Source organism: the organism of the source record quoted next, unplaced genomic scaffold (assembly GCF_019419815.1).
Source record: "Pyrus x bretschneideri cultivar Hongxiangsu unplaced genomic scaffold, Pyrus_bretschneideri_v1 Contig81, whole genome shotgun sequence".
Classification (NCBI taxonomy): domain Eukaryota; kingdom Viridiplantae; phylum Streptophyta; class Magnoliopsida; order Rosales; family Rosaceae; genus Pyrus; species Pyrus x bretschneideri.
Window position 1 is genome coordinate 568,236 of NW_025999822.1, and position 20,940 is coordinate 589,175.

Below are 20,940 nucleotides of genomic sequence, written 5' to 3' on the forward strand. Positions count from 1 at the left end.
CATTAAAACATATTTGTCGTTTAAGTACTAGATCTACGCTCGAAAATAAGAGTCTAATAAACAAACATTCATATACTAATAGTCTATTCAAAAATATTAAATGTGCAAGGATACAATGAAAGAGTTTTTATTTTCAAGGTTGTGAAGTCTTTCTCAAAAGTTTAAACCTTGCCAATAGAACTCAAAGCTTGCATGCTATTCATTTTACAAAATCCTCAATTTTCATCGATTATCATGACATAAGATTTTGTGGGATCTACTAGTGTAAATATTTTAAATTGAACATCGAATTCATTCATTGTATTCATATAGGGTCAAGGAATGTAGCTGTAAAAAATCATCAAAATCGGAGTTAAACTAACTGTTAAATCGTGATTTTTCGTTGATAATCGTCGAAAAGTTTTGTCCCGTTACTCGATCTCTGAATGTTTTTTTTTTTTTTTTTTTTTGCAATTTTTGGCGTATGTGATCTTGACGTATATACAAAAAAGTTTGTCGGTTGGATCGTTGAAATTAATTTCGTAGAATGCATATCCCATCAAAACGATAGATTCACTAACACTTAGAGTTTATTTATACTTTCATTAAGTATAACATAAGATTTTGTGGTATCCACTAGTGTAAATATTTTAAATTGAAGATCGAATTCATTCATTGTATTCATATAGGGTCAAGGAGTGTAGTTGTAAAAAATCATCGAACTCGAAGTTAAAACAACCGTTAAATCGTGATTTTTCGTTGATAACCGTCAAAAAGTTTTGTCCCGTTACTTGATCTCTGAATGTTTGTTTTTCATGATTTTTTGCTGATGCGATCTCGAAGCATATACAAATAAGTTTGACGGTTGGATCATTGAAATTAGTTTCATAGAGTTCGTATCCCATCAAGTTCAATGGTGTGTGTGTGTATATATATTTATTAAGTAGATTTAAATTTATTTATTTTGTACATATAACATTTAAGAAATTGAATGGTATGTATATTTAAGCCGATCCAATGGTCATCAATTTTTAATATTTAATTTAATATATATATATATATATATATAATTATTATAGTTTTACTTTTTAGGGATATAAAATTGTTAAATTAATATATATTTATTATAGTATTTTTTTAGGGTTATAAAATTATAAAATTAATATTTTGCTTATTGTATATCGTGTTACCCACTTGTATACCCGAACCAACCCGTTATCTTAACAGGTGCTTATCGAGTTACCCGATAACGGCTCGATTCGTTATTGTGTCGACCCAAACACCTATTAATTTCATGTCGTGTCGTGTTATCAAGTTGTTTCAAGAATTGCCAGGCCTAATGCACACCATGTACAAGACCCAAAATTATTAAAATACCCACATATAAATACTAAAAACCTCATCTCATTGCATCACTTTCTCATTTGGAAGATAGGGGTGTCGAGAGAGCCCTGTGAGCTCTGGGTTTAGCTCAAATCTCTTAGCTTGGATTTCGAAGAGAGAGAAGTCCAAAGAGAGGTGAGAGTGAGTTCGGTTTTGGGTTTACCTCATACCTCTAATTTCGAACACAGGGATATTGAGAGAGAAGTGAGAAAAGTGAGGTCGGGGTTTTCAGGTTTTAGCTCAGATCTATGAGCTATGTGTGTTATTCTTCCATAACCAAACACAACAAATTGTTCCATCCTTAAAGTTAGGCCGTTTGTACCATGTTTTTTGTTCTAGCCGGAAAGTTCCATTTTTTCCGATGACTAAAACTTCGACATGCATAGTAAGGCAGGGTGTTTAGTTCCAAGTTCCTTCATCAATGATTTATGTAATAAATGGGGGTTGTTTGTAAGATGAATTAATACAAAGAAGTTAAATTAGGGTTTGTATTTCATGTTGGGGCTTATGGGTTGTTGAATAAATTTTAAGTTTTGACATGCTACAAAACTGGATGGAACAATTTCTAGTTCAAGTGTCCAATTATATAAATTTGTGAAATTTTTTCATAATGTGCATGTGGTGTGCATGGCTACATCTTAATATTAGAAGCGTGAATGTTTACTAGTTATGATGTACGTATGTTGTGCCCTAGAATTTAGTGAGTATGACCACAACCTAGTTGGCCTTGGCGGAAAAAAAAAATTAAGAAAAAGCTTAGACGACATTAAGGGTCATGTGTATCATAAAAAAACGACAACGAGTATCATATTTTCCATGTGCACGGTTAAGCGTGGTTGATATATCTAACAGGACTTTTCAAATTGCCACTGTAACCTTATATACATAACAATTATATTTTAATTGTATCTACTATACCAATAGGTTGCCATTAAAGTTTCTTATTATGTGAAAAACAGCTCGTTGCTTGATCTCCAGTTTTGTGCATATGATGTGCATGTACGGTACATATGATGTGCATGTTGTGTGCGTATAGTGTATATGGTGGTGACTTCATAGGGGACGAAGTCATTTTTCTTATTTCAAAGAGAAAGCTGTGAGATCTAAGTTTTTAGGTTGGCTCAGATCTGTGAGCATATCATGTGCATGTCCTATGCTTGTTGTGTGCATGTCACTGGAAAGAAATGATTTTTAATGGGATTTTCAGAATCTAAGTTTAGATCAAAGATTTGTAAACTACAGATCTTTAAGGAATTTCCAAAATCAAAGCCTCCACATATCCCCAACGCCGATGCACGTCCACAACAAAACCGACGTCGTTGCATGTATTGGTATAGATAACAAATTCATGAACCATAAGAAAACTCATTTTTTTTTTTTCTTTATTAAGTTGTCAAATACTTTAAACCTTTGAATCTAAACTAATATAATCTTGTGGCTGATATGTATTTGATCCTCACAAATTCTCAAAATGAGGAGGTGAAGAGAGTATTAATCGTAAGGTAAAAGCCTAGGATTGTTGAGGATCATTATCCACATCTCGTATGGGCGCGTCGAATGTGCCTCAAAGAAAAGGCATTGGGGTGGTTCACGTGGAAACCACATAGGAGGAAGCCTCCACCACGCACGAAGTGCGGTATCAGCAATCAGTGGGTAAAATATGAGGAAGGGGGAGCTTGGCTTCCAAGTTAAACCATTATATAAGCCGAGATTGGAATCATTGAATTAATCAAAGGTACGCAACCAATACCACTTGAAGCACTAAGGATATTCTGTAAACACTAATTTGAGCTTCGGAGTGTAGTTTGCAGGTATAGTTCCTTCTCAACAATTGGTGGAGCGTTACTAAGAGTTTCTTTTCCATCCTTATAAGCGACGTGTGGGATATATTCGATTGGTGGAGCGTTACTGAGATTCCGTTCCATCCTTGTAAAGCAACATGAGGAACCTTGTCAAGATTCTGTGAAGGTATTTATTCTTGTGAGAAATTCTGCTCCAACAGCTGGCATCATATGTGGGAAATTCACAAAACAAAACAAAAATGACAGGATCCTCAGAGAGCTCAAAATCCATTCAATCCCCCATCCGTAAAGGCTATATGTATATCATCATATACAGCATACTGACAAACAATGGTGATTTTGATATTTTAGAGTCTCCATTCACGCGTCACTGCAAAACTGATGTCAATTGTAACCATCAGTTTACCCAAAATTTATATTGTTCAAGCCTCAGTTAGTGTGTAGTTTTACTTTCCTGAGAGATCGACGGCATCCAATGTATTGTATCACTATCACATTCATACATATTTGATTCTTTTGGCGAAATTAAGATTTATGAATTTTATGATCCTGGGTTATATATGTTTGGATGAGAGATTCCAAGTTTTCTGATCCTAAGTTATATATGTCGAGATATGCATAGAATGCATTACATCAAATATTTAGTAGGTACAAAAGGGACTTGAACTAAACATTCAGAGAGGTTCTCGAAAGACCTTCACATATATATTTTCTGAACTCAAGTGGTATTGAGACCATCTTGGTCCCTATACTTCCATCCGCCCCTGGCCATATGGTCTAATAGGAAATACTGTATCATGTGCATGTACGGTACATATGATGTGCATGTTGTATGCATACAATGTATATGGTGGTGACCTCATAGGGGATGACGCTATTTTTCTGATTTCGAAGAGAGAGCTATGAGCTTTGGGTTTGGGTTAGCTCAAATTTGTGATCATATTATGTGCATGTCTTATGCATGTTGTGTGCATGTCACTGGAAATAGATAATTTTTAATGGGATTTCCAGAATCTAAGTTCAAGATTTGTAAACTACAGATCTTAAATGAATTTCCAGAATCTAAGCCCTCACATATCCCTAACACCATTAATTGCACGATGCACGTCCAAAATAAAATCGACCCATTGCACGTATTGATATATATAACAAATTCATGAACCATAAGAAAACTCATTTTCTTTTATTAAGTTGTCAAGTACTTTAAATATTTGAATCTAAACTAATATAATCTTGTGGTTGATATGTATTTGATGCTCACAAATTGTCAAAATGAGGAGTTTAAGTGAGTAGGACTCGTAAGATAAAAGCATAGGATTGTTGGGGATCATTATCCACATCTCGTATGGACGCGTGGAATGTGCCTCAAAGAAAAGGCACTGAGGTGGTTCACGTGGAAACCACATAGGAGGAAGCCTCCACCACGCATGAAGTGCGGTATCAAGCAATCAGTGGGTAAAATGTGAGGAAGGGGGAGCTTGGCTCCCAAGTTAAACCATTATATAAGCCGAGATTGGAATCATGGATTAATCAAATGTACGCAACCAATACCACTTGAAGCACTAAAGATATTCTATAAACACTAATTTGAGCTTCGGAGTGTAGTTTGCAGGTACAGTTCCTTCTCAATACTTGGTGGAGCGTTACTAAGAGTTTCTTTTCCATCCTTATAAGCGACGAGTGGAATATATTAGATTGGCGGAGCGTTACCAAGAGTTTCTTTTCCGTCCTATAAAGCCACATGAGGAACCTTGTCAAGATTCTGTGAAGGTATTTATTCTTGTAAAAAATTCTGCTCCAACAGCTGGTACCATATGTGGGAAATTCACAAAACAAAACAAAAATGACAGGATCCTCAGAGAGCTCAAAATCTATCCAATCCCCCATCCTTAAAGGCCATATGTATATCATCATATACAGCATACTGGTGATTTTGATATTTCAAAGTCTCCATTCACGCATCACTGCAAGACTGATGTCAATTGTAACCGTCAGTTTACCCAACATTTATATTGTTCAAGCCTCAGTTAGTGTGTAGTTTTACTTCCAGAGAGATCGACAGCATCCAAATGTATTGTATCACTATCACATGCTTGCATATTTGATTCTTTTGGCGAAATTAAGATTTATAAGTTTTATGATCCTAGGTTATATATGTTTGGACGAGAGATTCCAAGTTTTATGATCATAGGTTATATATGTCGAGATATGCATAACATGCATTACATCAAATATTTAGTAGATACAAAAGAGATTTGTACCAAACATTCGAAGGTTCTCGAAACATCTTTATAGATATATTTTCCAAACTCGAGTGGTATTGAGACCACCTCGGTCCCTGTACTTCCATACGCCCCTGGCCATATGGTCTAGTAGGGAATACTCTATCAAGTCTAAAGCTAACACCACGTGCAAGTAAAAAGCAAAAAGATATTGAGCCACCATCACACTTTGCGCTACAAAACACGCTGTTATTAATTCAGAAGTTTTTTAAGTGATGTGCATGTTAATACTCACAGTTTATAGACTATTGTAAAATCATAGTTAGTAAAATGTGGGATGGGTGAAATATTTTGAAAATTTTGGCCATTATTTAAAAGAGACCCTCTTCTCGAGAATGTAGGTTAAGGACATCCCCTTCATATTTGTCATTTTAAATATTGTTCCTGGTTGTTGGATTATTTTAGTAGATATCTTGTAATTCTGTAAGATTGATACACATTATGTATGCACAAGATTAAGAAAACAAGGTGCAGAGTTAGTCTCAAACTATTAACGAGGCTAGGCTAAACAAGTGTTTAAGAAACTAACTAGTTTGATATATTATACCGTAGCGAAGCAGCTAGCTAATATTTTTTTTTTTTTTAGAAAAAAACTTTATGAGGACTTCCTATCAATGTGAGTATTGGAGATTAGCCAGCAACATATTTAATTAAGCCTTCTTTTATTGGTTATTTAATTTTTTATGATATTTCCATGCCAAATCCGGGATTGTGGTCCAATACCACTGATCCTCCTGTTTATTAGTCGTTGAGTATTTTTCAAAGTTATTTTATTAATAAAGAAAGATGACAAATGCCACCAGTTCCCTTCTAAAGAAGCAAGATGAGATCATAAAAGATGACAAAGTAGACGGTCAGTATTAAATAAGAGTGTGTTAGAGATAAAAGATAATATATGCGTATTATTTATATATGCAATATTGTATGCAAAGAATATTTCTCAAAACTCTTTTTCTTGTTAAATTCGTTTTTAAGAAAAATCAGATCAAATTGTTATTACAAACTCTATATTAACATTGCTAGTTCGCAAGCTTTTTATTTTTGTTCATTTCCATACTTCAACTTTTGAAGTATTTTCTTCTTAACATTAGTAGTTGTCGTGAAGCTACAGTAATTGTATATTTAACAACAAAAAAATGAATCTAATCGAGGAGTATACTTTTTTTCCCTCGAAAGAGAGTACTAGTCTTACTCGCCAACAGTAGCTGGTATCAATACGCAGCATGTAAAACCAGGGACTACATTCCTAGCAAATGAAATCAAGGAATGGTTTTGGTTTTACCTGTAGTATATCACATATAATATATAGTTGACAATCAACAAATTATCTATTAATTAATCCAGGTTCCACTTTCCCCAGCATATGGCAATGGCAGGCATGTATAAATATCCACAAGGTCGCTTTTATCTCCAACCACAAACAAATTTGAAACTATTTTTACAAAAAGCTTTAAGAGTTTCAATTTCATCAAGTTTATAGCTGCATTTCTAAGCAAGAATGTCTAATACTGCTGGTCAGGTCATACGCTGCAGAGGTAAATTTTTTTTTTTTTGTTTCTGAGATTATTTATTAAGTAAAGGGTTTCTTAATTAATTTTGGTTTATTTATTCTGTTATTATTTCTGGTTTGTGTAGCTGCTGTAGCTTGGGAAGCAGGGAAGCCACTGGTGATTGAAGAAGTCGAGGTGGCACCACCACAAGCAAATGAAGTCCGTTTGAAGATCCTTTTCACCTCTTTGTGCCATACTGATGTCTACTTTTGGGAAGCCAAGGTATGACATTGTTTTGAGAAATTCTGTCAGAACGATCATTTGTTGAGCTTCAATTATTGAACTGATCAAAATCAAACATTGACGATATAGCGCTATCGAATATCAACGACGTAACGAAAACTGATCATTTTAGTAATTTAGATTTGAAAAATGATCCATTGATTTTCTTTTTACTCAGTAGCATTATTCATTTTATTGATTCAAGATTCTCATGTTTACAAGCACCAAATTTAAAATGGGTCTTCCATATTGCAGGGACAAAACCCTTTATTTCCTAGAATTTATGGTCATGAGGCAGGAGGGTATGTACATTTCTATCATCTTGTTACTAAATTAGGAAAACATAGACAAGTATATATGTACAAGTATCATGAATTATATTAATGTGGTTGATCAATAAATGTTGTGAACATTTCAGGATTGTGGAGAGTGTTGGTGAGGGAGTGACGGATCTGAAAGCCGGCGATCATGTCCTGCCAGTGTTCACAGGAGAATGCAAGGACTGTGCTCACTGCAAATCAGAAGAGAGCAACATGTGTGACCTCCTCAGGATAAACACTGACAGGGGAGTGATGCTCAGTGATGGCAAATCAAGATTTTCAATCAAAGGCAAGCCTATCTACCACTTTGTTGGGACTTCCACCTTCAGTGAGTACACTGTTGTTCATGTTGGCTGCCTTGCCAAGATCAACCCCTCGGCACCTCTAGACAAAGTCTGTGTCCTCAGCTGTGGAATCTCCACAGGTAAATTGTTTAATACTATAGAGCCAAATTGTTGAACAGATACCAGTTGTGTAATTGACATTATTTTCTTATTCAATTTTTTTAATGTGTGTTGCTTAGGTCTCGGAGCTACTGTAAATGTTGCCAAACCGAAAAAGGGATCAACCGTGGCTGTTTTCGGATTAGGAGCTGTAGGCCTTGCAGTGAGTCTCTCAGTCACTTTCACTTGCTTGCTCACTTGTTTTTGTATGATGAAAAATGTGTGTCTAAGTTGATCCTTCTCTTTTTAGGCTGCCGAAGGAGCAAGGATGTCTGGCGCTTCAAGAATTATCGGTGTTGATTTGAATTCGAGCAGATTTGAAGAAGGTAACATACACAACTTCTTTAATCTCTCAAAAAAGAAAACAATGCGTTGGAGATGTGTATTCTGCTCATTTTTCATATTTCGTGTTGATAAATATCTTGAGACCGCTCTGAATTTAACTCGGCTGTTTGCAGCGAAAAAGTTTGGCGTGACAGAATTTGTGAATCCAAAAGAACACAAAAAACCAGTTCAAGAGGTGATAGCTGAGCTGACGAATGGAGGAGTGGACAGAAGCATTGAATGTACAGGAAATGTTGAAGCCATGATATCTGCATTTGAATGTGTCCATGATGTAATACTTTAGCCTCTTCTTTTTCTCCATTTTCTGAATTCTCTCTTTCAAATTTCAATGTGTGCTCCAATTACTAACAAGTAAACACATAAACTGCTATTTCAGGGTTGGGGTGTTGCAGTTCTTGTGGGAGTACCACACAAAGATGCCGTCTTCAAGACGCATCCGGTGAACTTTCTGAACGAGAAGACTCTCAAGGGCACCTTCTTCGGAAATTACAAGCCTCGAACGGACATTCCCTCTGTCGTGGAGAAGTACATGAACAAGGTAAAAGCTACTTTTGACGATTCATGTTCTATTTCGATATTTTTTTTTCCAAATTTTAATTGAACAGGGAGACTGAATAATTAAATTAACTGGTTGCAGGAACTGGAGCTAGAAAAATTCATCACCCACAAAGTCCCATTCTCAGAAATAAACAAGGCGTTTGAGTACATGCTTAAAGGGGAAGGTCTTCGTTGCATAATCAACATGGAGGAATGAAACTAAAACGTCATCTTTTGATGTTTTGTGTTGTTAAATTCTAAATTTTCGACTTCGTCTTTCGGGTTTCTTTGTTTTCTCAAGTTTGATCTGCTTGTAATGTACATGTGAATACTTTGTTTTCATACTGTATGCATAATGTCTAGCTTTTGTTGGATACTTGTATGAACATACGTATCAATAATAAAGAATACAAGTCAACTTGTTTTATATATATATATATTGTTTTCAATATAGTTTGTAATATTGAATCATCGTCACACCTTATATTCAGATATTCACGACCAAGAGTATTAGATTCTCTTTCAAGTAGGCCCTGAAAGGAGAATGAGGGTTGAAATGACAACAGGTGTCTATTATTGAATTCAATTCACCCGACTAGTACCCGTTTTTCGAACGTCCAATACCAAAGTCATTGAATGGGTCAGTCGCCAATCCCTAAAACGGACTATGTAATATACTTTTTCTGCTGGATCATGGATGGACACTTTACCAGAGGTTTCTGAAGTCCATAAAGATACTTCCCAAGTGCAAGTGAAAAAGTGAAAAGATAGTAAGTCACCATCACACTTTGCATCTTGAAAACACCTTGTTACTAATTTATATGTTATAATGAAGGTGTGCGTTAATACTAATATTTTATGAACCTAGCATACAATCATAGTTTTTTTAAGCATAATACAATCATAGTACATCATAGTTTTTTTAAGCATAATACAATCATAGTACGCAAAATGTTTGGCAACTTTGCTAAACCGGGATTCTTACTTGATCCAACGATCCCAATTAAACAAGCCGTGCAAAATTGGGTAGATAATTTCCTAAAGAGATCTTCAATTTAGACACTAGTCTTATCTGAGTTTACCATCTACACCCACCACAAACAGAATCAACCATCATAAACATAACAGATGCTAAGAGAGAGAGAGAGAGAGCACTCAAGAACTTTTGCTTCCCAAAACGAAAAATATTACAAAACTCAATGATAATTTACATGTTGAAATTTTATTCGTTCGCTCCAAATTACGATTGAGCAAGTTTCGACAAAATAGCCAAGTCTAATATCTTAACATCAAGAGTGTCATCTACCTTCACAATTCCGTCTGTGCCATCAACACCAATCAGCTTACCGGTCGCTCCTCGTAGTGACCCGCCCATGATCTTGATCTTATCACTTTTCTTTGGTACCACTGCCTCCATTTCATTAGGAAGTGCCACTATAGTTTCCCCATTGCCACCCGACCCAATAGCTACCCTACATGAGCCATCCTGAACCACAAAACATTGTACTCAGTATCTCCAATAATTACACAGGTACTTGAACAGTGTTTCTATTAGTATCTATTCCGATGATAAACATCAGAACAAGATCATCCTAGCATCAGAAACATCAACTACAATATGATAGATATAGAAGCACATTGCCCCAGCACCATCATTCATAATTCTCAACGTTCCTTTACCCTCCAACAAAACCCAGGCAGTTCATAGATAACAAATGAAGGGACATCCGAAACAACAAACCAAAACAGTTTCATAGACTACTCTTTATATCTCAGCAAGATTTAAAAGTGAACGTAAAACCACTTCTAGATATTAGTTTGTAGAAATCACCAAAACCCATAATGTACATTTCCTTTGCACGTCCAAATATCATTATCCTCGGTAACATCGTAAAAATTCAAAATTTGGAGCATAGTTTAATGACATACCGGAAGCACTTCTCTCACAACTCCAGTAGTTTCCTCTCCAGAATTGCGTACATTGACCAATATGTCTGGGAGGAACCACGGTCCTTCACTGTCCCCACCTGCTAGAAGATGTAAGATTAGAACTCAAATGAGGGGGTATAGAACTCTAGCTAAGCCAAGAACTTACATATAAACATGTGTTTGATAAATATAGTCACAAACATGGGAATCTTTCATTCCCGTACCCCAAGATTGGTCATACGAATTACATTTCCAAACAACCCAGGCAATCAAAATAAATAAGCCAAGAACTTACATATAAACGTGTGTTTGATAAATATATTCACAAACATGGGAATCTTTCATTCCCGTACCCCAAGATTGGTCATACGAATTACATTTCCAAACAACCCAGGCAATCAAAATAAATAGGCCACTTCCTCATTCTGACTGACACTTTTAGGCACTAAAAAAATCACAGGCAATCAAAATTTAGGGAACGTTTGATAACATTTTGTTTTTAGCTTTTCTTTCCCTAAAGATTTTATTTCTATTTTACTTTTGCTCCTCCATTGTACTACATCACCATGATAATAATATTCCTTCTACAGATTTGGGTGGTTTCGTTTAAGCACATAAGTTTTCTTCTTTCGATCCTTAAATCCAACTTTACACCTTAATAATAACTTATCCACCCCTCCTCTCATCGTCACCCTAGCCACCAACAATCTTGTCCAACGAAGCAAGCACTAGGCATTGGCCTCTGTAACAAACACTTTCACAGCACCATGGCTGAATGGCCAAGCCCAGTCATTTGTCCTCGGTGACATTTTTTATCTTCTTTTATTTTGATTGTGAACTAAGACAAAAAAGACAGTTGACCAAAGAGTCATTTGAGCAAACAAATGAGGGCCAAGCAACTAATTTTTAGTTTAAAACTTTAAATAGAATCTTCCAAAGATTATTCAATGAAAATTTCCAACTCCTGGGTCAGCCCCCCTAAAGAGCTCTAGGATGCCAAACACTCCAGCACCAACAACAATTCCTGATGTCGTTATTTGTTTTAAGGATACCACTACCACCTAGGCTTAGACCTAAGCCAGGCCCTTAAAAGTGGGTGGATTAGCAACCAGTTCACAAGGGGGGAAATAAGAGTTTAATTCAGCACTGTGATCTAATTAAAATAGAAAAACTGAGACGTGAACCTATAACAGGAGACAACATATCCAGACCACCAGTGCCTGGTGTCATTGGCTGCCCTCCAGGAGTTCCAGGAAGATAGGATGCCGAATTTGGTGTCATAGGCTGGCCACCCGGAGTCGATGGCAAGTAAGGGCTAGGAGCATTTGCTGCAAGAGGGACATAAAATAAACTATTAAAGAATAAAAATAAGAGAAACTAAAGGGATATAAAAATGAAAAACTTGTCTTAACAAAATTTGTTTCAAAGAAACAAGAACTAAACGTACCATAACCAGAACTACTGTCCCTCGGTGTGCCAGCTTCACTGTAATTTCCGCCAGGAGTGTTAGCCCAACCTGAACCGGGAGTTGGTGCTTCATACGCTCGTGAAGGAGGACTTCCTGGCTGAAATCCAACAAATTCCAGCTACTTAAGCAGAAAAGGAATAAACCCCTCCCTATCCAAACTGAGAACACATATGCATTCATACTGACCTGATACTGTGGGCTAGCACCCCAAGAAGCAGGGTTTCCTTCCTCCCAGTTATCCCTGATTTTCTCACCATCAAATATCAAAGAAACATCAGCAGCAATGAAAGCACACTTGGCCACAAGGCACTTGTTTGACTAAAAATCTTGAGTTTTTGAAGATATAACAATTATTCAATGAGAAGTGGTTGGTTAGAAACATATCCATCTTAGAGCCCTAGTCCAAATCTGATTCTTATGAGCACTAGATAATAGAGTTTAATTAATGAAATCCAGTGGATGAGTAATCAACATGATTAAGGTTTCTCTGTTTCTCATTTGAGGGTTAAATTTGAGTGCATGCTGTTTCTTTATTCTCCTCTGTTTTCCTACTTACTAGTGTTGTCTATTTGCAACTCCAAATGAGGTCCTTTTCTTACCCTTTTTTTTTTTTTTTGAGGCATCTCTTCCTGTTTAAACCACTATAAACCCCCATTTACTTTCAGAAAACATTAGCTCTCAAGTTTATCCAGGACAGCCATAAAATCCGGAATATTGCTACTGGTTCCAAAACTCAAGCAAACCTGTTTTAGCCCAAAATCCTACTCCCCACTTTTATACAGAAGTATATTTTTTTCCAGTCAAGACCCATTATGATACCAATATATAAGATAACTGAAACAATGTATGCATGCTAAAATCCTTATCCTGATACAAAAATGTGCATTATATTGCATAATGATAAATTATCTGTAACACAGATACGACATTTGAAAATGTGCATTATGTTTGCATCAAGATAATGTACATGTGTAACAGATTACCATGACATGAAAAGGTTAAAATAGAACCGATGAATTCGTTTGATTAAAGTCCCTGCAATTTCATCAGTTTTAGCTGCACTCTAGTTTGTCTTTATATTGAAGTCTATACGGAACTTAGATGATTAATAAAAATGTTACTGAAAATTTTCGAATGAAAATATCAGACTGAAATGAAATCCTATAGACTAGGGCTTGGTTTGGATTCTCAAATGTCACTTAATTATCCCACACCAGCATTCTCCTCTAAGAGCGCAACCTAGAACTTCTTCCACTTTTTATAGGTCCGACTTTTCCTATCTACATTTTTCAAACCTTTGCTACAGATCTAATTTGTTTTTCCTTTTCATGAGATACCTAAGTTGTTCTCTTGCATTCATAATACAATAATGAAACATGTCACTACAAATATTGGTGATGATACAATGACTATCTGAAATGATCATACTCACGTATACAACAAAATAAAATAAAAAACAGTACATTCTCAATACAAGTGAGGATTTCCATTTCACTGATATTAACGCTATCTTTAACCCACTATAATGAACTATATTTGGCAGAATTTATTTCTTCAACTAAATTTCAAAATAAATAAAGAAAAAGTTATTCGGGCACAAACCTAGCTGGACTCATAGGTGCATACGGATTCCATGCTCGGTCACGCATAGGAGTCCTCATGCCATCATGTATAGGTGTTGCTGCAAGGAGTACAAAAGATAAATAAATATATCAGTCCAATAATGTCACTGCCAAATAAGATATGGTCCCAAAAATGAAGTAAATACAAGACCTCCAACAAGAGATTCCATTTTAATTATAAAAAAGAATGTCAACCACAAAAATTAAGATAACAAACCTCCAGCATCCCTCATAGGAGTCATATATGGGTGGAGAGGAGTTCGAGAAGGATGCATAGGAGTCTCACTTCCCATACCGTAGCGAGATGTATCACTGGAACACAGCTATATTAGAGTTGGAAAAAGAAAAACATAAGCTAAACACAGAGAAACAGAACTAAAGTGAAATGTATAATTACCGATATGGTGTGGTAACAGTCACATTATCAGAAATACAATTTCGATCAACTGCAAGCATAACAAAAGTGTTATGGCCCAGAAAGAACATAAATAACCAAGGAGACCAGAATTCCTACAGACTTGCCTGTAACAACCTTCATTTGGGACTCCAACTCAACCCGTACATTTGGTCCCTTAACCTCAACAACACGTCCACGATAGCCCTTATAGGCACCCTGGCGAATCTTTACTGTAGTCCCAACCAAGCCATCATGCCCTCGTCCACCTCTATTCCTTCCTCCATCTGGACAATGGAAGTACAAATTTTTTCAATAAAATATAGCTCGATATATATAGACAATGTCATAAGAAGGAGAAAGCGGGTTTGGGCATTATATGAAAAGTTAGAGAGCAGCGAGCACTAAACATCTGGAACATACAGTTAGATGGAGGGCCTCCTCTAGAAAACCTATTCGGGGACTGAGGAACACGAGGAGGAGTTCTGAGGTGGTCATATCTTGAATTTGAGTTACCCTGTAGGTTAGACATAGGAGTGGAAAGTATCAAGAATCAGAACTAACTAAAAGAATAAAGAGTTCACGTCTACAAAAAAATAGAACACAGGGTTTACATTTCTATCGCCATTAGCACGTGAACCTCCCACAAGAGCACAATTATGAGACTTAACACAGATAAAGCCTGCATGCTCCAGGTGATGGCGATCAAAAATGAACAAGACTCCCCTGTATATGTGTTGCACAGGACCCTGTTTCCCCTATCATGCCAAAAGCAGTGATTATATAGACTGAGATTAACAAAATATAAAAATGAGGTAAACCAAACAAGCAATAGAGACCATCTCACCTCGCAAGGGCCATCAATGACCCTCACAACATCCTTCACAGATACTTTGTGTTTATACTTAACTTCCACGGGAAAACTTTTCTCAATCTTGCATTTGACCTCTCTTAACTTGACAAGGGCAACCTCGGGTCTATCAGGAACTCCCTTAAGAACCTGGAAACAGGTAATAATAATGAAACACACAAAGAGAGAGCATGAGATAAATTATATATTGAGATTAAATACCTGAAATGTTTGTCAAAAATAAACAAAGAGTGCATACCTGAAATGCTTCACTTTCTACGCGTATGATTACACCAAAGCTATTGTTACTGCATCACAACAAAGGCAAATTAAAGTTAAAAATTAAGCATGATAAAGTACAGATGACTGGTCACCATGGAATAGCAACTCACTCTAGTAGCACGAGATCATGAAGCTCATATGCCCCAATTCTGGTAATACCAGATGTCACCTCAGAGCTCTCCACAACATCATCAGCAAACACACGGATCTTCAAACAAGAAAAATCATTTAAATTCCACATTACTATTTTACAAGAAAACTATTCCTGAAGTCCATGACTTTGCTCCTAGAAAAACCAGAGGAAAACAATACTCACATGTTCTTTCGTTACATCAGATAAGATAATGAGAACATGCTGCTCAACCTTAACAACCATACCAGTTGCACCTTCCTGAGTGCCAGATACAACTTTCACATGATTCCCAGGCTCAAAGTATTTGCAAAGCTCTTTTTCATTTATGGCAAGTGTTTTCTGGAAAATCAAATCCCCAGTAAGAACAATTCGCCACAACACTAAATCAATAGATAAGTAGGAATATTGAAAATTAATGTAAATATCACATCAAAAAACACCACAAAAAGTACTTACTGGGAGTTCTTTCATTTCGGGTCTGATATGAACAGTCTCCTCCTCAACTTTCTCAACCCATCCTTTCAAATTTTTTAGATCTCCCTTGACAACAATAACTGCATCACCCTTCAGAAAGTGTCCCTTCTTTCTGTTTGAAAATAAAGTTGACAGACTGGCAATATCTCCATCACCATTCTCGCTGGGCTTCCGAAATTTTTCAAGTTCGTCAAAAGTTGGATGTATGTTCTGAGTACTAATTGATTTGATTGATACTGCTTTATACAGGAAACCATCTTTAAACATCATGCCATTAATTGTCTGATAATAATCACCAGTCATCCTATCTTGTTTACGCTCTCCAAGAATATGCAGTTCCCTGAAAAGAGTTTAAAAGGGACAGTGTAAGAAGTTAATCTAACAATACATTGACTGGAGATGAACATTGTCAGAAAATTTTACAGTATTACCTGGCTTCCTCAATATTTAGTAAACGTGGAGGAGGAACAAATGCTTTCGTTCTCACAACTTCTCTGCCATCCTGTGTCATAAACAAGTCATCTCAAATTACCCAGATCAATAAGATTGGATAATACATGCTTACGGAGAGGTGGAAATATTACAAACGAAGTAAATTCCAAGAATCAATTTGATGGGAAAGTGTACCTCAATAAATAGATAAAACAGGAATGAAAATAAAAAAAATTGCACATGTACACACAAAAGACTTGGACAGACTCAACAAAATAGGCGATAAACTTTACCATTTTATTTGCAAGAGCTTGTAAATCAATCCTTGGAATTAATTTAACTGTAACTCTCTGCCGCACATTGTCCACATCCGCAACCTATAGAAAATAAACTTAGCGGTTAGACAAAGAATCGCAGGAACTGTAAGAAAAAATACCATCCCTACCTGAGCAAGGTCTCCTTTATATGTCCCAGTCTTCATTCTGACCCATGTATCCCTAGAGAGATCAATAGCCTTGCTTTCAACAGACAGAACGTCAGTCATTTCTCTAATTGGAACAAGCATTATTTTCTGGCCAAATATATTGCGCAGACCTTTGCAAGCCTGAAACCAAAACAAATACAATAATCAAACAATAAGAACTTCTATATGGTACAAATGTCTAATTTAGCCTTCCGTGGAATTGTGGGTACATAAACCATCACAAATTTATGCATATAACAACAAAAGCATACCTCCCTCACATGAGCTTCTTTATCCGCTTCAACATATACATAGTTTTTAAGGTGGTCGAGAGCAATAACAGACCTGATCTGCAGTTCAGGTTTATCAATATACTTTTGCATTAAGCAAACAGCTACCTCCCGCTCACGGCCAATCTGATGAGCATAAGCACATATATAATCAGTGTTCCCTAAAAAATAGGAATCATGACCTTATCATGCTACTAGAGATAATCATACCGCACATTTCACCATCCACAACTTTGGGTCCCTAACAGAAGGTAAAAGTGCTTGCTGATCCACATCAGTGGTGTCTTCATCATACTCTGTATGACTTGACTTCGCATACCGCGCTTGAATACTTTTTGCAATCTCTTCAAAATCTTCTTGTTCATCTTCTTGTGGCATCAACGGACGATGACGCATCCTTCTACCATCCTCATCTTCAGGTAGATCAGGTGCATTATCAGCAATAAAGTCTGCACAAAGACACTTCAACGATCATCACCCATACACACGAATGGAATAAAAATCACCATGATTTCTTATTTACTTAACATCCCTATCAAACTAAAGTGGAAAATAATCATCATGCACACCTGAAGAGATAATTACAACTGCTCTATAAACCTTTGAAAAAAAAACTACACAGAATCAATTGAAATCAATTTAATAAAATAAATTGGAGCAGATATCTACATAACCTGTTTGGAAGACATGAATTCCATTGAAAATTACTTCAAACTCAAGAGAATAAGGGGGAAAAAGTTGAATTCAACAGCACTTTTTTATTTTATATTTGATTCTAACAGGAACATACATAGCATTATTAATTGTGACATATGAGACACTTGTCCCTCCATTACTCAAGTGAAAGTCATCACCCCATAACACCTATTTACCAACTTCCTAGCAAAAGGACAAGTTTGCTTTCTGATTGTTTCATACCAAAAAACCCCCCAAAACAGAAAACTAAATAAATGCCAAAGTTTTTCATCAAAAATAAATAAACGGCCAAAGTTCATTTGTAGACATACTTAAATGTCTAGACATTTTTGAAATGTAGCCCTATAACCTAATCTATCAAGAACATGAGTTTCTAAACAAATTTCAGGGCTACTGGTGTATACTTCAGCTCCCGGTGTAGAGGAAGGGAAATTGGACAAAGAATTCACATGCCTCCTAAGAATTGAGTCCTTCCCATAGACCTCTTGCATTACAGTTCCTAATCTTTTATAATTTTGATAGTGACATTACAAGGCAGTCATCTAGAGGATCAAATTTCATGGCATCCCAAACAATATGGCAACTAATTATAAAAAGAAACATGATACAAGACATAACTCATAAAAACTAGCAGATATTATTCAGTGAAAATCACTCTGCAATTACAGGGACCACAGAAAAATAACTCTGGCAAAGTAAGTATGAATAATGCCAAACTCATTTCTCCTTATAATGATACCATTTTGTACCTTTACTTCGATATCCAACGAACAAGGAGAATCATATGATTATTTATAAGGGCCATAGACTTCAAATACACCCATATAACGTCAAAAGCTTAACAAAGGAAAACGAAGAAAACTAGAACTACGGATGAAAACACATCCCAGCAAACCAATCTATCAAATGACGTGATTAACACAAAAATTCACTTTCGTATGGAACAACAGTTGTTCAACTTAAATGAGAATATTAAAAGAACAAAAAGAAGACATTGTTCAGTCTTGAAATTTGGAAGAACCCAAAATTAAAGGATTCCCACAATACTAATACACTACAATTCCCAAATCAATTACAATTCATTACCAGCATTCACCTCCTAAAAATTCTACTACATTCATTAATCCCCAAATAGCTTAGAACCTAACTTCCAACCCGGTCCAAATTCAGAACCCTAAATCTCAATAAAAAGCAACAAAATTTCTGTAAAATCCCAACAAAAAATGTAATAACTAAACAAAATAAGAGTAGAAAAAGGAACAGTAAAGCGTACCGTCCTCGCCCTCCTCGTCTTCTTCCTCTTCATCGGTATCGACCTCGGCCTCGATGTCGAGAAACTGCGAGCCAGAGGGCCTCTTATTCCTCCGCTTACGACTCGCACCACCGCCACCACCATAAGGCTCGTCATCCTCATAGCCCTCCTCTTCCTCCTCGTCATCGTCCTCCTCTGCTACATCGTCTATGAAATCCGATCTCCTCCGCTTCTGACTGGACCGCTGTCGTCCTCCTCCTCGTTCCTCCTCCTCTTCCTCCTCGTCATCCTCGTCTATAGCTTGGTCGGGCTCGTATTCTTCCTCTTCATCGGGGTCCATCTCGTCGTCATATTCGTCTCTGTGACGAGCCATGGCTGTGACTGATTGGGATCAAATTTGGGGGTCTAGGGTTTTGGTGAGAAAGAGTGTAGGTTCTAATAGCGCAAATGCCAGAATTGTGTATTGGTTTGGGTCTGAGCCGCTGGGAAGAGATCAGATTTTGGGTTCGTTTTTTAAATTAGTGGGCTGTTGCGGATCGTGTCGGCGAAGGCCAGGTTGTTCAAGTACATTCCAACATATTTCTTATGGGGATGAGAAATTTTTCATTCGGCAAGTGGTGGGAAATTTTATTTTTTAAGTTATTAATTTTTTAATACATATATTTCATTATCTGTATAATGACACATGATGTACTACTTCGTGTACCGGTCACATTGAAAATTTTCTCTATAGGAATGGCTTTGTCTCACTTGGCTCATAACACTGTCATTTTTGTTTCATTTTACTCTATTTTCGTCTATTTTGTCAAAGAAATGTTAAAATAAAGGGTGATATAGACATTTAATTTTGACACTCTTTGCCTCCAACTTGCTTGTTAAAACAATCCCAATTCTATTTTAGATAACTCTAATTCAAAGTTCAAACGCACGTATATCTCTCTTACTGATTGATGCAGAGTTATAGTTGCAGCAGTTGGATTCAATGAGTGACTTGAATTAGATTTTGAAACACAACAATTATTTGCTTTTGCCAATGACTGCAGCTACAACACATTAATATGCAAGAGCGACAATCGAGGCTTTGAATTATAGTTATTGAACATAGAATTGGGATTGTTTTAGCAATAAAATTAGAGATAAGTAGTTGAATCCATTTACCCATATAATTGATTCACTCATGTTATAATACTCAATCTATTTAATAGCATACTCTTGGTTTATGATATAACAACTTTGTCATACTCATATTATAAGACGTGTATTAGTTACATTAAGTGGTGGTGTAGCCGTCACACTCTAATTTTCTCATTCTATTGAAGTAATTAAATCAAATCAAATCAAATTCACAAAATCCAAAACCACATCCAAAATCAAATAAGAAACTAATTAAAGGGTTTTTATCACAAATGGTCCATGAAATTGAACATCCCCATCAAGCGAGTTCCTGAAATTGAAAATCAATCAATGTAGTTCCTGAAAATTGATGCTGCAAATCAATGTGTTCCTTATGTTACAATTCTGTTAAAATTTTGTCTTATGTGCTTATGTGTCACATAAGTGGGTCCCACAAGTCTAACTAAATATTACTATGAAATTAAAAATAAATAAATAATAAAAAAAAATTATGTCAAAATAAAAATAAAAAATTTAAAAAAAATTTCTCCCGTCGTCTTTGTCAAACAGGCTTGGCTACCATGGTAGCCCTGCCCACCATGGCTCCATTTTTGGCACTCAATCCATTCAAACATAATACACCACGATAGAAACCTAGTTAAACCAAACCATCTTTTTC

General features: G+C 36.1%; 2 protein-coding genes across 2 annotated transcripts; one reads left to right on the top strand and one right to left on the bottom strand.

The window, feature by feature from the left end:
• The first annotated feature begins 6,776 nt into the window (after positions 1-6,776).
• LOC103966279 (alcohol dehydrogenase) lies at positions 6,777-9,294 on the top strand. Its single transcript, XM_048575884.1, has 9 exons — positions 6,777-6,981; positions 7,082-7,218; positions 7,474-7,520; positions 7,637-7,962; positions 8,062-8,144; positions 8,232-8,307; positions 8,440-8,597; positions 8,703-8,864; positions 8,964-9,294. The coding sequence occupies exons 1-9, from the start codon at positions 6,945-6,947 to the stop codon at positions 9,078-9,080; spliced, it is 1,143 nt and encodes a 380-aa protein (XP_048431841.1). The 5' UTR covers positions 6,777-6,944; the 3' UTR covers positions 9,081-9,294.
• A 718-nt stretch (positions 9,295-10,012) lies between these two features.
• On the bottom strand, positions 10,013-19,639 carry LOC103966282 (putative transcription elongation factor SPT5 homolog 1). The gene is made up of 22 exons (XM_009379429.3): positions 19,170-19,639; positions 17,411-17,649; positions 17,183-17,326; positions 16,893-17,051; positions 16,741-16,824; positions 16,447-16,517; positions 15,998-16,355; positions 15,725-15,880; positions 15,519-15,616; positions 15,386-15,434; positions 15,124-15,276; positions 14,891-15,034; positions 14,700-14,793; positions 14,405-14,563; positions 14,280-14,328; positions 14,100-14,194; positions 13,863-13,941; positions 12,447-12,501; positions 12,240-12,357; positions 11,977-12,120; positions 10,793-10,890; positions 10,013-10,349 (listed from the first exon to the last, which is right to left on the bottom strand). The coding sequence occupies exons 1-22, from the start codon at positions 19,519-19,521 to the stop codon at positions 10,104-10,106; spliced, it is 3,144 nt and encodes a 1,047-aa protein (XP_009377704.2). The 5' UTR covers positions 19,522-19,639; the 3' UTR covers positions 10,013-10,103.
• Between the last annotated feature and the right edge of the window lie 1,301 nt (positions 19,640-20,940).

Excerpts from the sequence above, each read along its gene's own strand:
- LOC103966279 (XM_048575884.1), top strand. The coding sequence starts at position 6,945 with ATGTCTAATACTGCTGGTCAGGTCATACGCTGCAGAG. Across the intron at positions 8,598-8,702 it reads CATTTGAATGTGTCCATGAT|GGTTGGGGTGTTGCAGTTCT; the intron begins GTAATACTTTAG and ends CTGCTATTTCAG. Across the intron at positions 8,865-8,963 it reads TGGAGAAGTACATGAACAAG|GAACTGGAGCTAGAAAAATT; the intron begins GTAAAAGCTACT and ends AACTGGTTGCAG.
- LOC103966282 (XM_009379429.3), bottom strand. The coding sequence starts at position 19,521 with ATGGCTCGTCACAGAGACGAATATGACGACGAGATGGACCCCGATGAA. Across the intron at positions 17,052-17,182 it reads AAGAAGCTCATGTGAGGGAG|GCTTGCAAAGGTCTGCGCAA; the intron begins GTATGCTTTTGT and ends TTTTGGTTTCAG. Across the intron at positions 15,881-15,997 it reads CCGAAATGAAAGAACTCCCA|AAAACACTTGCCATAAATGA; the intron begins GTAAGTACTTTT and ends TTGATTTTCCAG.